Source organism: Ciona intestinalis, chromosome 11 (assembly GCF_000224145.3).
Source record: "Ciona intestinalis chromosome 11, KH, whole genome shotgun sequence".
Lineage (NCBI taxonomy): Eukaryota > Metazoa > Chordata > Ascidiacea > Phlebobranchia > Cionidae > Ciona > Ciona intestinalis.
This window is the reverse complement of record NC_020176.2, coordinates 3904841-3921219: the sequence shown is the minus strand read 5'-3', so window position 1 is coordinate 3921219 and position 16379 is coordinate 3904841. Positions and strand designations below refer to the sequence as shown.

At 35.3% G+C, this 16379-nt stretch overlaps 5 protein-coding genes across 7 annotated transcripts in view; 3 read left to right on the top strand and 2 right to left on the bottom strand.

Moving 5' to 3' along the window:
- LOC100177034 (5'-3' exoribonuclease 2) overlaps positions 1–6845 on the top strand; it is a 9756-nt gene extending 2911 nt beyond the window's left edge. Inside the window, exons 1-18 of one of the 3 annotated variants that reach the window (XM_018814022.1) lie at positions 7–91; positions 250–339; positions 552–693; positions 991–1202; positions 1470–1661; positions 2047–2175; positions 2269–2430; positions 2721–2804; positions 2988–3086; positions 3375–3450; positions 3661–3857; positions 4064–4220; positions 4611–4803; positions 5040–5174; positions 5382–5531; positions 5789–5841; positions 6203–6304; positions 6523–6792. In XM_018814022.1, the coding sequence (XP_018669567.1) occupies positions 32–91; positions 250–339; positions 552–693; positions 991–1202; positions 1470–1661; positions 2047–2175; positions 2269–2430; positions 2721–2804; positions 2988–3086; positions 3375–3450; positions 3661–3857; positions 4064–4220; positions 4611–4803; positions 5040–5174; positions 5382–5531; positions 5789–5841; positions 6203–6303 (2232 nt within the window). In that variant the 5' untranslated portion in view covers positions 7–31 and the 3' untranslated portion in view covers position 6304; positions 6523–6792. Of the gene's footprint in view, positions 1–6; positions 92–249; positions 340–551; positions 694–990; positions 1203–1469; positions 1662–2046; positions 2176–2268; positions 2431–2720; positions 2805–2987; positions 3087–3374; positions 3451–3660; positions 3858–4063; positions 4221–4610; positions 4804–5039; positions 5175–5381; positions 5532–5788; positions 5842–6202; positions 6305–6522 lie in introns of those variants that run through there. The other 2 variants (XM_002129660.5, XM_018814021.2) reach the window with 2 other exon arrangements.
- On the bottom strand, positions 6787–10979 carry LOC100187268 (thioredoxin-related transmembrane protein 1-like). The gene is made up of 9 exons (XM_026836688.1): positions 10815–10979; positions 10287–10402; positions 9916–9961; positions 9547–9675; positions 9282–9327; positions 8783–8884; positions 8341–8422; positions 7569–7648; positions 6787–7260 (listed from the first exon to the last, which is right to left on the bottom strand). The coding sequence occupies exons 1-9, from the start codon at positions 10949–10951 to the stop codon at positions 7099–7101; spliced, it is 900 nt and encodes a 299-aa protein (XP_026692489.1). The 5' UTR covers positions 10952–10979; the 3' UTR covers positions 6787–7098.
- On the bottom strand, positions 10975–12636 carry LOC100184874 (protein canopy 4-like). The gene has a single exon (XM_002129577.4). The coding sequence runs from the start codon at positions 12525–12527 to the stop codon at positions 11796–11798; it is 732 nt and encodes a 243-aa protein (XP_002129613.1). The 5' UTR covers positions 12528–12636; the 3' UTR covers positions 10975–11795.
- A 789-nt stretch (positions 12637–13425) lies between these two features.
- On the top strand, positions 13426–15791 carry LOC108949899 (N-acetylated-alpha-linked acidic dipeptidase-like protein). Its single transcript, XM_018813907.2, has 4 exons — positions 13426–13691; positions 14110–14404; positions 15082–15289; positions 15526–15791. Exons 1-4 carry the CDS (start codon positions 13480–13482, stop codon positions 15756–15758), a joined length of 948 nt encoding a protein of 315 aa, XP_018669452.1. The 5' UTR covers positions 13426–13479; the 3' UTR covers positions 15759–15791.
- A 302-nt stretch (positions 15792–16093) lies between these two features.
- The window catches only part of LOC100178697 (N-acetylated-alpha-linked acidic dipeptidase-like protein), a 5422-nt gene continuing 5136 nt past the window's right edge, over positions 16094–16379 (top strand). Inside the window, exon 1 of the mRNA XM_026836781.1 lies at positions 16094–16115. Coding sequence (XP_026692582.1) covers positions 16094–16115 — 22 coding nt within the window. The remainder of the gene's footprint in view (positions 16116–16379) is intronic.

Genomic DNA, 16379 nt, shown 5'->3' with positions numbered 1-16379 from the left:
TCAATCCGACGCAGAGTTGTTGAGAAATGGAATGAGATTGCCGGAGGTCGATCCAAAATCTGAAAGATTTGACAGCAACTGTATCACACCAGTAAGTAATAAATGTTGAAAAAAAATCATTGTATAATACTGCTTATTTACAGGATAATATACAGTGAAACGTATGTGAATTTTTTTTTGTGTTAAAAATTGACAAGGAATCATTTTATAATTTTATAACTATCCTAATATTGTTTAATATTTGACTAGGGAACCGAGTTCATGTTTCGGTTGGCTGCTTGCCTTCGGTTTTACATCATTGATCGATTAAATAATGATCCGGGCTGGAGAAACATTGAGGTAAGATTATATTTTATTTCTATGTTGAAAACTCTTTCAGTTGCCAATTACCCACTGACAATTTAAGCATTGAAAATGAAATTCTGTTTTACAAATGCATTTTAGTTACAGTTCTAGACAGTTACAGTTGTCAAAGGCTTAAAAATATCAGTCACCATTATCAGCAACTAATCAATTTTCGTTATACAATGTTGGTTTTATAAAATACACAGGTGATTTTATCTGATGCCAATGTACCTGGAGAGGGAGAACACAAGATCATGGATTTCATACGAAAACAAAGAGGACAACCTGACCATGACCCCAATACTCATCACTGTATATGTGGAGCAGATGCTGACTTGATCATGCTAGGTAACTCACATGTAGTTTGGGTAACGGGGCAGTTATGGCCTAAAACCCAGGTCCTCAACAAGGACCTCACCCACGTTTGTAGCATGGGATTCGATAACCTTACTTAAGTATACCTCATAACCATTTAGAATGATTAAAAAAAATCTGGACCATGAAGTTCTTTACTTTACAGAATACTAAATACCTTAAATTTAATAGTCGGAGCTAATTTTCCTGCCAAGTCATGTCCATACACTTACTCACATTACTGGCTAACGGCTTTAATAATACAAACTCCTAACCCTCTTCTTTTTACAGGTCTTGCTACTCATGAACCAAACTTTACAATTATCCGTGAAGAGTTTAAACCCAACCAGCCCAGACCTTGTGGAATATGTGCGCAGTACGGACACGAGATGGCTGACTGCTGTGGCCTCCCTAGGGACCAAAGTGACGAACTAAACGTAGTGCAATCTCAACCACACGCAGGGACAAACTATATTTTCATAAGAATATGTGTAATTAGAGAGGTGGAACATTTTTTGTATTATTCACTAAACATAATACTGGTAAAATGTCTCTTATCTTTTCCAGGACTTGAATTGTTTAGCTTTATTAACTTAGTTTTTTATGACATATCTGAAATTAGTCAAAAATACCACAGTAAAATTGACATTGCGTAAACTAAACCCCCCAATAGCACTTAACTTATTATTATTACCATAGATGTTAAGTTTTGATAATCCAGAATAGGCAAACTCATAGTCACAAATATCAACCACTTATTATTCTTACAGTACATCAAACTTGAAATGGAGATGCCGGGTCTTCCGTTCAAATACGACTTTGAAAACATCATTGATGATTGGGTGATGATGTGTTTCTTCGTCGGGAATGACTTCCTTCCTCATCTCCCATCCCTGGAGATCAGGGAGGGAGCAATTGATAAACTTGTGCGACTTTATAAAGATATTGTTCACCAAACTGGGGTAAGTGGTGTTCAGTGTTTGTTTTGGTAGCAATCTGTGTGAGTAAAATTCTGTGAAAAAAAAACACTGATATTGGTAAAACAGAACCAAGTGGTTTTGATGCTCGATGTTCAATAGCTGAATGTGTCCCTGGGCAAGACACTTAGCTGACATTACTGCAATCTAGTGTTCACTATGGTTTGCAGCACCCTTGGTGTTTGGGTAAACTTTATTAAATCTCAGGTTCAAGGACGTGGGGCCTCTTTCACATGGAATTAGAGTGATAAGTTTAGAGTGACAAGGGGGCAGGGAACATTTTATTTCTTGATGCAAACATTTCCATTTAAAAAGTTTGGAAACACTGCCCTTTCTGAAGCAGGCATCACTTTTTATTTTTGCACACCAGGGCTACCTGACTTGCAACGGAAAAGTTAATTTATCTCGAGTTGAGAAGATAATGATGGGAATCGGGAAGTTGGAGGATGAGATCTTCAGGAAGAGAAGAGAGAGTGATGTCAACTACAGAGCAAGAGAGGTTCAATTTTTTGTTAATTAGTTAAAAAAAATGGTCATAAAATGGTCATGGTTACCTGAAGTGTTTTTTATTAATTTTTATGAAAATTTTCAGAAAGCAAAGCGACAAAGGACTAAGCGAGATCAAGGTCCTTCCTACATCCCAGGATCACAGTTTGCTCCAACTCCGCTTGGTTCAGGGTTTGAATCCCCCAACCCACTCACTAATGTAAAGCAATCCATTCTTGAAATGAGGTCTAAAGATTTAAAGAACTTGGTCAGTATATTATATTTCTACTACTACAGTGAAGTGAATAAATACAACAGTGCTCTTTATATCCTTTATGGTTATAGGGCCTATTAGATCTGGTAGATATAATGCTGTTTACTAAGAGTAGACGATGGTTTTGGTGTTAGTAAAGGCCAAGCAGCCAAAAAATATTAGGAGGCTGCATTTAGTTTTGACTAACCTTTCGGTGAAAAACTAACATTAGTTTTGAAAACTTTACCAGTTAGATATAAAATTCTTTTACATTTTTAATCTAAAAGTTGCCTTACTTTTTACAGGATGCTGCTGCTTCACTGAGAGCCATGTTGTCAAAATCTTCAACTTCAACTCAAGCTGAGTCTTCTGCAGCAAAGAGAAAAAAGGTAAAAATTTATAGATTAATTCAAAATGTTGATAAAACATTAGTTTTAAAGCTTCTGCAGCTAAAAAGTAAACTTACTACGTTTTCATTTTGTTTTAAAATATGTCAAATAAAAAAAGCAATAGCAAAAAAAAAGTAATGAACTATACTGTGATAAAATAAAGATGATCTTTTCTCCTCCCAGGAGGACAATGATGATGATGAACCAGATGATGACGTGAGGTTATGGGAGGATGGGTGGAAGGAAAGATACTTCAGAGCAAAGTTTAATGTTTCAATGAAGGTGAAGCTGTGTTTGCCAAGTCTTGTTTGTAATGTATATGGCATGACCAGTGTTTTTTTTTAACTTTTGGTAATGAATCAACTTATTACAATATAACTGTTTGACCTTGAAAATCATGGCTACACCTCATCTAATACTGCTCATTCAATATATTTATATCAAAACTTGTCATTTTATATCGTATATGGGTGAGGGCCTATAACAAGAAACACCTGGGACCATGAGATTTAGCCCAAAGTTGTCCCATTACCGCAACACCCAGAATTTAATGATTATTTATTATTCTAGGATTTTGAATTCCGTCGAACTCTAGTTCGTTGTTATGTGGAAGGTTTATGTTGGGTGTTGCTGTATTATTATCAAGGTAACTTATTTATTTTGTTGGTTTAACATTTGTCATCCTTTTTCTGTAAAACTTAAACTAAAAGCAAGGTATATAGTACTGTAGAATTAAAGCTAGTTTTGTAAAAAGATTCCTGTATTAACACAAATCAATGTGAATTTAATTAAAGTGTTTTGTTATAAAATTGACATGTAATAGAAGTTGTAACATTACCAACTCACTGTCAACCAGGTTGCGCCTCATGGAAATGGTTCTTCCCTTTCCATTATGCTCCATTCGCCTCCGATTTTTTTGATATTTCCGACCTTCCTAATGAGTTTCCCACAAACACCCAACCCAAGAGGCCACTAGAGCAGCTTATGTGCGTCTTCCCGGAGGCCAGTGGTCAGTTCCTACCAACCACCTGGAGAAAACTAATGGGGGATCCTGTAAGTATAAAAGTTGGGTTTTATTTAAAATTATTGATAAAAATGACAAATTAAAATTTGCATAACTTGCAAATGAAGTAAAATTTATATAAAAAAGAGTACACATGCTGTTAATCTTGTGTTTATTAATTTATTTTGGGAACCTAGGATGTATGGCACGCCCATTTCTCTACACACATTAATAAAATTGTCTTTTTCTCTTTAAGGAATCTCCAATTATTGATTTTTATCCGGAAGATTTTAAGATTGATTTGAACGGGAAGAAATATGCATGGCAGGGGGTTGCCCTGCTTCCGTTTGTTGACGAGGATCGGATGATGAGCTCGCTAACGAGGGTTTATGATGATCTTACCCCCCAGGAAGGTTAGAATAATAGAAACATTATAAACCGTAATGTGGAAGAAGTGTAATAGAACAATTCTGACGTAAATTTATGTCCCTGTTGTGCCTTGCCAGAAGACCTCAACCTTATAGAATAAAATATTGTGATAAATTTGGTTGTTGGTTAAACAATTACTAAAGTTGGAGAAAGCATTAGTGATTTTCCAGTTTTGTGTGATCTCATCTTTGAGGTAAGTTTACAAAACTTCTGGGCATTTTGTGTCAATGAAAACCATATAGGTTTACAGGAATTAGGGCATTTATCCAATTTGGTGTCTAGATACTGCTTGTACACATGTATGGCCTATTTTTTTTATAAAAGGCCCAAAACATTTGTTCAAAAGGTATTTAACTCAAAACTTCACCTTTCAGAGAAAAGAAACAGTCGCGGCAATGATTATCTTTTCGTTGGTGTCCACCATCCTTTACATGCTTTGTTGAAAGGTCTATATGAAGGAGGAACACCCCCAATGTCGTATGATGAAGCAGCAGATATAGATCCTGGGTTGGCTCATGGTATGGCTGGAAAGGTGTGGAATGACGAACACTGTAAAGTGGGACAAACGTAAGAGGGCTATAGTGGGTTTAAATTAAGCAATAAAAGAGCATTCCTGTTGAGATAGCTTGTAAACTCTTTGTTTAGTTTAAAGTTAAAAAAACTCCTGGTTAATTTTAAATTTGATTTTTAAATTAAGGACATAAAGAAGAAAAGGTCTGATGTTTAATTTAGAATTCTAATTTTTGATAGAAGCTTTAAAAACATTGTTATGTTTAACTTTATTGATATTTACGTTTAAATAGAGTGGTCCATGCACCAGTGCCCATCCACAACTGTTTGGATAGCGTTATGAACAACCAAGTACTCAGCATGGCATTCAAGGACCCTGCATATCCTGAAGGCCACATATTTGAAGCCAAGTTACTTCCAGGAGCCAAGTGAGTGGACGGTTGTTAGTTGTGAATGCATGAGCTGTAAAATAACTACAAAATTATTGAATAAGAAAAAGCTCATACACCTCATCCTCATGCTCACCGTCGCTTTATAACACTGATGTCTTTTTATACATCAGACACACATTATATATTCGTACACCTCATGTTTACTGCCACACACAACAACATTATTGAATCTTCCACTTCCAGGTTTCCACCTCCCTCAGTGAAACCTCAGGATCTCCGTAGCAACGATCGTGGCGGAGGTTACCGTGGCAACAGGGGTGGTAACCATTGGCAACCAGTGATCGGGTTCAACCACCATCGATCGAGGAGCGCACTCGACCCAAGCTCTCACAGGTGAGATAATGGCTTGCAGGGTTGGTGATATAGCACGGAAAACCACAGATATTAATGTGTGAATGTAACAACTTCTGCTCATTTAATTATGGCCACCTAATAGCAGGGTATTTTCTTTCCAAACTGGTATGCTCAAATATTATATATGATGTTACTCTTAATTAAAAGACATGTCATCCAAGGCATTGCTAACATCATTTATGTCTATACATGATGCTTATATAACTAATATATATTCTAACTAACTTTCTCACCAGACACATTCGACACAACATGCCATACCGTGGTTCCTCTTCATATAACAACCAAGGTATGTGGAAGTTAAATTTAAATTTTACTACAACGTGTATGTATACGCCATGTTATGTCAATTTTATGACATTAAATTTTATGCTGTAAATACTCTGTGGTGTCCATTTTTATAATTTTTAAGGGTTGCAACAATAAAACGTGTAAGTCTGTAATATTGTGGACAGTTTAATATTTGCTTTTTTCAATTTGCAAATCCAGAGATTGGTGAAACCCTTGAAAGATTATCATGATATGCACATCTTACGTATAAATTAATATACTAGTCTACCACTTTCCATAGGACATAAATCCAAGCCACTGCGTATACTAGTCTACCATTAAGTTTAACAACTGTAATATCTTGGTCGCGCTATTTACAGGCTACAATCCAAGGCACAGACATGAAGGCCCGGGAGGCTACAGACAAAACCAGAACTACCAACAGAACAGATCAAATGATTACAATAGGGGACCAGCGTAGGGTGAGCCTTTATAGTTACTTTGGTAGACTGTTGAATTTATATGTTGCTGAATTATTGGCTGTAATGGTTGGAGTGGTTTTCGACCAATTTAATTTAGATAGACTTTAAAAACAAGTTGTACTCTGAGAGCTTAAGTATATTAGAATACCATAGGAAATCGCAACCTAACTTAATTGTCATGAAAATGCTGTATTCTATTTTACGAACTATACTTTCAGGGTCCTAACCGTGGTAGCCCAAGATACCAAAACTACAACCAACGAGGTGGACACGGACAATACCCACGTGGTTATGGGGGTTACTCTAGACATGGTTCATATTAACATTAGTGCAATGAGTTATGATATCAATCGCACACTTTGTGTATTGATTGTTGCTCCTAAGTCAGAGTGAATACCAATTTTTAAAACCGATTTTACTCACTTGCTTTATTTTAAGTTATAGAACCACATAAGAACTGGAATGAATAAATAAAACAATACAAATTGCTAATGGTTATTACATATTACATTAGGGCTGTTTCTAATTGGTATAATAACTTTTCTAAGTATATGAAAAAAAACTCGAGACAAAAAACGTTTTTTGGGGTTGCCTATTTACCGGAAGCAGAACTAGAATAAAACGCAAACAAAGCAGAAAAAAAGTAAAAATTTAACATTGGCAGTCTAAATCTTTCTTCACTGATCAAAACCAAGTTGAATTTTAAATTAAACAATTATAACTCCTTATAAAACTATAAAACTTGTTTAAACTCTTATCTGCATCCCGGTTTTAAATAATCCATGTTTTGTTTGTCAATCATCTTTTTCTCCTTTTCCTCCCACTTTCTCACTCTCCTTTTTATCCTCCTCCTTTAATTGAGAAGCTGCTATCTTCCTCTGCCGAGGTTGAGATCCCTGACTTCCAGGATCAATTTCCGCCTCATTTATCGTCTCCCAGTCAGAAGCTTGCGAATCCTCAAAAAGCATAAAAAATTCTTAAAATTGATTTATATTTACTAATGTAGGTATACATAAGAAATAAAAAATATGTTAAATACTGTATACTCTTGATAAATGTGTTGAATAGTGTATACTCTTGATAAATGTGTTGAATAGTGTATACTTTGGCTCTGCTTATAGGTATGAACACCTAACAGTATGTTAAAGGCTGTCTAAAGTGTAAAACTGGAGTGCTAAAACACATGATGTCATCCCGGTTTCAAACTTTGCAGTGATGTAGCCTCCATAACACTACACCTGTAAAAGTATGAACGTAAACCAACCTTTTCTGAATCTTCTTCCAGTGAAGCTTTGTTTTCCCCCTCACCACCTTTATCATTCTTATCATCCACAGGTGGTTCAGCTGTGGAAATATATTTCATATAAACAAGAAGCAACCAGAAAATTGGAATATGCGTTTAATTCTATCTTTAAACATTACTAAAAACCAGATATGCAGTGCAATAAAGCATGGTTATTTTATGCCTTATTTTTACAAAATAAAGGGAACTATTGGAGCCCAGGTGTGTGTGTTTTTGTACAAGACTGGTGCTGTGACACAGTGGATAAGGGCACGCATTAAAACTGAAGGATACAAACAGATATAGTAGGGTGGAGAAAGATGGGACATCTTTTCATTCTATTTCCTCCACCAATTTAGTAGCAAACAAAGAACATTTAAAGATTATAAAACCACATCCTCACGACTTCCATAAACTGTTGTTAATTGCTAAAACACGATCAGGATATTTGGATATTATGTGTTAAAGTGTCAACATCTTCCCCCACACTACTGTATAGGTGTGTAAGTGTGTCTGTCTTTTTACTGAAACTGCTTAGTGCTTACTAGTTACAATTTAGTGGTCATTACGTCATTCTCCATATATTTAATCATATAAAATCAATTACCGATTCTAAAGTTACATGCATAGTAACTTGTTAGCAGAAGAAAAAAATTAAGGAGATGAATAAATAAATGATATTTATTTAAAATTTATTACTAAAACTATATTGTGGGTAAAGGAACTAAATTGGAAACCTTGTTTATAAATTAACCTGTTTTTTGTTGTGTGACAGTGGTTGATTTCTTCGGTGGTGGTGGTGGTGGAGATACAAAGTCAACTATACAAACTAATATCTGAGAAGTAATCACAAACATTAAAGTTGATACATTAGACAAGCCAGACTACGCAAGTATTGTTACACTGCTAGACAGGGAGCATGATGCTATTGTTTCTTTGTGAGGGCCTATCAGTTAGTTATATTACCAAACATATACTGTGTGTAAGGCTGTACTGCAAATCCAATATATGTGTTTTATAAGAATGGATTTGGTTATTATTGGCACTAGGGTAGTTTAATTATTAATTACAATCAAACTTTCAGCTTGACAGTGGACATGAGTGTATATTTCAGGCAAAGCAGACACTATTTTAGAGATTTGTGCAGGAAACATACAACACCCAAACACAAATCAAGGAAAGTGATGGAAACTTACAAATCCAAGGAACAGACCAGTAATGATAGTTCCCACACCAAACACAGCATATGACATCCACAGTGATAATCCATAATCTTCGGTAAGAGATTCATGAATGTTCTGGAGATTTAAATTAAGGTTTATGACCATGAACGTTTAAGTTGTTTACACTCAAAGCTATAAACAAACAAATCAACTTGAAACATAAAGTAATGTGGTCATCAAATAAAAGTAAATGTTTTTCGCGGCTCATCTCGTACAAAACATAGTGCATTTCTGACTGTTTCTGTGCCATGCGGCAGAACTTTATCACGAAATGTAACGCAACTAAACAACGTTAAAAAAAAGTTTTTACACCAAATTAACAATTATTTTCAATATGCCTATTAGCACAGCTAAAGCTAACAAATAAAAGTAGCGTGGCCATACTGATACACAGGTTGTTACAGCTTGTTATGGCACCATGCTTATACATACACCATTACTATTGTAATCTCGTATTGCTTAATACTTTTACCTTCATGATAACTGAAGTCTTAAACAGCCACGACATAAGAGTCATTCTGCATGTAAAAAGTTAGTGTTAGAATAAATAAAATAATAACTTTGTACCCTATGTACTTAAACATTTATATAACAACTGTAAATGCTCTAATAAATAGGTGCAGAAGCATGAAATTTTATAAAACTAAACTACAACATAATTTTATTTATGCAACAAATATTCGTCACAATTTTACCAAAGTTTAGAAACAGAAAATCAAAGAAAAATTGCAACAAACCCAAAACTATTTGGATGTCTCAACCAATACACTGTTTCATGATCCTTCCATAGTTTTCCCTCAATAAACTCGTGCATGGTGTCTGCTGATCTCTCCCCGTTGTAACGACGGAACTCACCATCAATGGCACTGCGTGTGGTAAAAAAATATTATTTCTATGACATGGGCGATGGCTGTGGGTGTAAATATGAATTTAACAGATATGTAAGCAGGAGCTTACTGTCAACATTACTTAAAGTGCAAAGATGCTTGCCTTTACTACTACAACATTATTACATTTATCTATCTTTAACAGACATGTAAAAATATGGAATTAACAGTCATGTAACACACATAGGACTTATTACATTAAATGAAGAAAAAACTTACTGATAGAAAGATGGCAATGCTGTTACCATAAATCTTCCACTAAGACCTAAAACAAAAAACATTTTACGTGAATAATTACGTGAAATACATATTATTATTATTATATATATATAATTTTTTTAAATAAACACGATAGTGGACTATGGCTTTGGAGCGAAAGGGGTAATGGGACAAATCTGGCCTAAAACCTATGTTCTCAAGGATCTCTTCCATACAGAATAGAATGGTCTAAAATGCCATAATCTTGTAGTTTGTTTAAGGATCAATATTATAGATATTTGATATGGTTAATAGCAAAGAAAAAATTTCCAAACCTTTGTTACAAAAAGTTTAAGCAGATATTTTGAAGGAAAAATATAGTTATTTCTTACCAAGTTGTTTGGTTATATCAACAGTAGCAACCTTTATTCCTAAGTCATCACTCCATTCAGAAAATTCAGAATATTGAGGTTCATTATCTCTGCATGCTGGACACCACGGCGCATAACTGCAATGTAAAAGTATATGTTGACAAATAGAAGAAATCACTTTTACACGAGGTGTAAAAGAACAGATACGGTTGAGATTTCAAAATACCAGTCCTTGTTCAAGTTTTATGCAAATATGTTTAAACTTTATTAAAGGTGTAAAAATTCCCACTTACAAGTTAAATGTGCAATAAATTTAAGAACCAATTTTTTTCCGGAACCACCTAATTTTAGGTGAAGCCAGGTTGAACTGTTTTATAGCCAACAGTATAATAGGTGATAGTGTAATAAAAGGTTAACTAATGTATGGAGTGATAGGCAAAGGCGCTGGCCTAAATCCCAGATTCCTTGGCGTGCCTCGTCGTACACCTCACCCATACAGAATTGAATATATATATTGTATCATCTATTGGTAGAATTGAAGAAACTTACAATTTAATCATCCACTCTCCAGTTAAGCATTCCTTCCAATTACTATCAGTTAATGTGATTAATTGACTTTTCTTTGCATTCAAAGGAAGAGCAAAGGTGATGCAGAGGATAAATGAAACAGATGGAAGTAACAGCATGTCTATCAAACGTTAAATTGGACTCTGGAAAATATTCTTAAATTTAGCGGGTGGGGATAACATCGAAAGTTTGACACATTAAATGCTGTTTAACACCAACAGTCAACATGAAAGTATCATCTTAAAATAAGGTTTTGGTGGAATACGTTTAAATAGAAAAGTGCAGCACAGCAAATGGCATATTCTGGCATCTTATGACTTTACATATACACTTGACTCTATACTTATCGTTATCAATTACGTGAAAACATAAATATACCATTACCAATAAACACAAAAAACGTTCAAAGAATTTCATTTTAAGGAGTTACAGGGAATAGATTAAAAAGGTTTTTGTCTGTTTGTTTTACAAATAAAGTCATACAGTCATAATTTGAAATCATAAAAACATTTCGATATTTAGTGTACAGAACAGATAAATGAAAAACTCAACAGTGGCCTAGAGTGGAGAGTTAACCAAGGCAATAATAGTAGCAGGGACAATTTTGCAATTCTTATGAGGGCAAGATCAAATTATACCACTACTTTCGCATTTAAATAATTTGCACCTTTCCAAACTGATATTTTATTTAGAAAAACTTTTTCTTTTAGCTTTTCTTGAAGCTGATAACCCATAGTTGGTCACTGAATAATAAGTTATCAAAAAACATTAAAAGGTCTGTACATGAGAGAATTTTACTTCGGTGTCAATTTATAACTGTGTGGCAAAATTCACAAAATATATATATCTTTTTTTAATTTTCGATCATATACTTCATGATTAATGTATAGAAATGCCATTCTAAAAGTGAACAGAACAGCGTAGTCATATATTGCACACTCCAATGCATGACATTTAAAGCCATCATAACTCATCTTTATTTGCAGCTTTTGCATCTGAACTTTCCGATTTCCGTGCCTTTTTCTTTTTCTTTTTTCCTTTTCTCTTTTTCTTAGCTTCCACAACAGCATCATCATTAGTGTCATCATATTTCTTCTCCTTTCCCGTCCACTGCTCAGCCAGGCATGCCTGGTTAGTTTTATTCAACACATTTTCCTTGCACAGGTAACTCAATAAATCTTTGCTGCTCTGTTTATTGAAATACCAATCCTCGATTGTATCTTCATATTCCTCCAGCATTCTTTCACATTGTTTTTTCATGAGTGTCACTTCTACAGATGGCTCGTCCCACAAATCGTATGGAATTCCCAAATCCACTTTCACCCCTTTAGCCACCAACCCCTGCAATGTCTCCATGGTTTCACTCCTTCCTTTGGCAAATCGTAAAGAACCTTTTCTTTCTTTGTGGACATTGTATTGCAAAATTCTCTCACATATCCCTTCCATAGCATCTACTAGTCTTAATTCGGAGGTTTTGTATGCAATCTTTTTACGTTTTTTCGGGTCCAAGCCATGCCCGGTGCGTAAAATCTCTTTTGATTTGCCAGTTTCGTCCAAACGGTCCTGCAACTCATTTACGAAATACTTACATACTTCGCACGAAGTTGGTTCTTCTAACAAATAGTCGTCGGCTTGTACACGACGGCACAAAGTACACGCAATCACACAAACCACAAGAATAACAAAACGAATCATAATGAATATTTCCACAAATTACTGAGAGTGTCAAGGATGTTCATTACCTAAAGAACACGTACAATGTTTTGGTTTACCCGCAAAAATACTTAAGTAGTTCTTTAGCCCCACCAGGCGATTGTATTATAAAATAACTTTTCGTGCAGGTGGAGCTAAAGAATAAGAAATATAAACCCTAGTTTAAATTTATGGACACGTTCGTATATAAAATGATTGAAGACATGGAAGAGTGTTATTTTAGTAATGTGTCAGTTATGTTAAAATACTATAACATAATGATGTCGCTAGACTATAACATAATATTAAATCATTGCACGGAGAAATTAGTAAGATTTTTAAAGCTCCCTTGTAGTACAGATTGGTCATTGGGTTAAAATATTTTAAATTGTGAGTTTGCGCGTCTATCTTGGGCAAACATCGTTGCGATGGCATTATAAACGCTTTATCATTATCGACATGGGTCTTCTAACAACGCACTAAAAATTAGGCATAGCATTTGTAAGGGCGCATATATACCTTGCTTCGTAAGCTGTGAAATAAAAGTATGCAGACTTTAGTAAAGATTCAGGTTGTTGAATTTCAAACGCCGAAGTCAATTTAAACCAGCCAGCACATAAACTTAATGTATATATAGTAGGGTTGGGGAAGATGGGACACATAAACATTATATTTTCTCATGTTATTTGGCAGTAAACAAAGAATATTCAAAGAATTATAAAATCGTATCCTCACGACTCCCATAGTTTGTTGTTAATTGTTTAAAACACGATCAGGATATTTGGATATTATGTGCTAAAAGTGTCCCATCTTCGCCCACAGTACTATAATTTAATTTTTGTGGTAACTATCGAGAAATCTGTTCTTGATTTTATCCGTAACAAACTGCACTAGATCAATTTCATTCGAAATGCAAGACTTCAGATTGTTCACCATTTAGTTCTTGGTTTCAGCAATGTCTCGAAAAGTTGTTGCACTGACAATAGGAGTGGCATGTGTGGGGATAGGTTTGGGGGTCATTATCGGCTACTTCTCACACACACAAAATTCCCCAACCAACCCAGAATGGGTGAGTAAAGTAGAAACGTTTTTTCGTGACGTGGACGATGACGTCATTGGAGAGTTTTTAGAGGGAATCAAAGGAAACAACATCCGAAGTAATTTACAGTGAGTGAGATACTTAATATTGAAGTCTAGCGTAATGAGTTTAAAAGGCGTTGGTAGTATTTAAACAAAATCCTAGTTAGTTGTGAATATAGACAGAGCATTACAATTGCATTTAATATATCCGTTTGGTCACGATAACGAAAGTTATCTTTGATTAAACCTACAGAGCGACAAGAACTATAACTGTAAAACGTAAAAAAACACGCCTAGAGAAAGAACATTATTAATGAAACTTGACACATTTATCGTGTGCAAAAAAACCTGAAATCGCCCTAAATACAGTTGCGTTATGACTCTTAGTCATTGCAAATGTGGAGCTTGGGAATAAACGTGTAATTAGGGTTTTCAGTGTTGCACCAAAGTGTTTTTGTGTTTTTATGTATTCAATCACGCGCTTTAAACTAAATACACTCAACAGATATTTTGCTGACCGACCGCATATGGCTACCTCGCCACGTGACGAAGAACTAGCCAATCACATTCAAGCATTATGGAGCGAGCAACTAGACAGTTCAGAATTAAAACCTTACAAAATAATGCATGGATTGTTGTCTGAAGATCCGGCAAAACCCAACGTATTTACAGTCGTGGACGAAAATGGCTTGGAGTATTTTACATCTAGGCAAACAGAGATCGTGTATGATGAATACATGAAAAATCCGGAGACAATTGTTCCTTATTTCAATGCATTTGGTCCACCGGGTGACGTTAAGGTTAGTGATTAACCCACCATGCATGTATGGCGTGTTTGCGCATCGTGTAAACGTGTTTGCCGTAGCTGTTTAACGGCCGACCAAATCGTAATAAAATTTCGATAATAATGGAACACCTACTTTAAAAAACTGTTTCACAAACTGTATTTTCAAACTTATAAAGACTTATCATTACCCAAGCAGTTTAATGATCGCATTATCCCGTTTGAATTAAGCAAGGAGTGGCCGTATACATACAAATATATACCAAAAGCAAGTGCATATCTTCAGAGCAAATCTGCGACAAAATTAAACAAGACTGCTTTCAATACATTACAGTCGTTCATTTATGACTGCCTGTAAAACGAAACTACAGTAACTTGCAGCGAATGTTTTTCTAATCGAATACTAAAATAAATATAGATGCATGATGCCAACAGAACAACAAGCTTGCTAGGCATTCTCCATTGCGTATAAAACAATACTTAAACAAATTATTATTGGTATACCCCACATTCGTTTAAAGTGCAAACTAATTTGGAGATTGTTTGACGAAGATATCCAAAAATACACTAACATTAAACATTCCGCATTCTAATCTCCCATAAGAAGCAACTATATTATTTGTGTATAATACGGGACAATTCACGATTTTGCGTGTCATAATTTCACAGGGGGCATTAATTAATTATTCTCAGGGTAAATTGATTTATGCAAACTTTGCGCAAGAAAGCGATTTTACTGCCTTACAAGATATGGGAGTGGATATGAATGGGACCATAGCCCTTGTTAAATACGGGGGTGGTGTAGGTCGTGGTGGGAAGGCGATTAACGCGGAAAAGTTTGGAGTGATTGGAGTTCTCGTGTATTCTGACCCTGCTAACTATGCTGTAGAAGGCGAACAAGGTAAAAGTTTGCATACTAATAGCGACGACTGATGTTGGTTTTTTATATTTATTAAAGGTCAGAATTGGTAAGTCGGTTCGTATAGAATACGGTTATATAATCATGTAAATATTTTATGTTTACCATAACAAATATAACGATAATAGAAAATAAACCATAAATCGTGTTACTAAGTGTTATGAACCTTATATACAATATGTGTTGAAAGAAGACGAAAACCAAACGTTATTCTGCAGGCTACCCAATCGATTCTAGCTTGCCAGGCACCGGTGTACAGCGTGGGTCGGCATTGGGGGATCATGGAGACCCGTCAACGCCAGATTATCCATCAACCGAGTATGCATACAGGGTACCACTGGAAGAAATCAAACAATTTCCCCCCATTCCCTTGCAGCCCATTGCTTACGAAGACGCAGAGGCCATGTTAAAGTTAGTTGCAATGCATTTGCTCGAACTTAATTGGCACTAATTAGTTGTCTAATATCGTAGCTATACGTTCAAACAAAAAATTAACAAAAATCCCCCACCCTCAAAATAATTAATCACCCACAAAGTTATCATACGTGGTAACTAATAAGCAGGCACGAGACCTATATGAAACAGAACATCCGTGGTACAACGACTGCCGTTGACAGGCCACGCAAGGATACAGCATAAATTACTCATTCATTTGCATTAACGTTAATCTGTATAACGCTAAGTATAAATGTAGACACCACAAATAAGTCCCTTAATAGCACGTATTAATAACAACGACAGCAGCAACAGCAGGTGGAAAGTGTGGAAATCACCAACTGTCAATCAATGTCAAACGAAACTCCAACCAGTTATAACCGGCTGTTGTAACCGCATGTCTCGTCTATACATTAGTAACCAATTTCAAAACTAACTTCAGCGAACAACATTGCCATCCACTCACTCAATATGTTACTTATTATTACGATATAACACCGGTTAACAAAGATAACGGTTACTCACGTGTTGTTAGCTCAAAACGCTATATGAACTCATATAATCTTTCTGCGTGGACCTATACTGGCACGAGGTACGAAATACCCGTGGTATAACTGCTATCGTTAGGCATTATAGT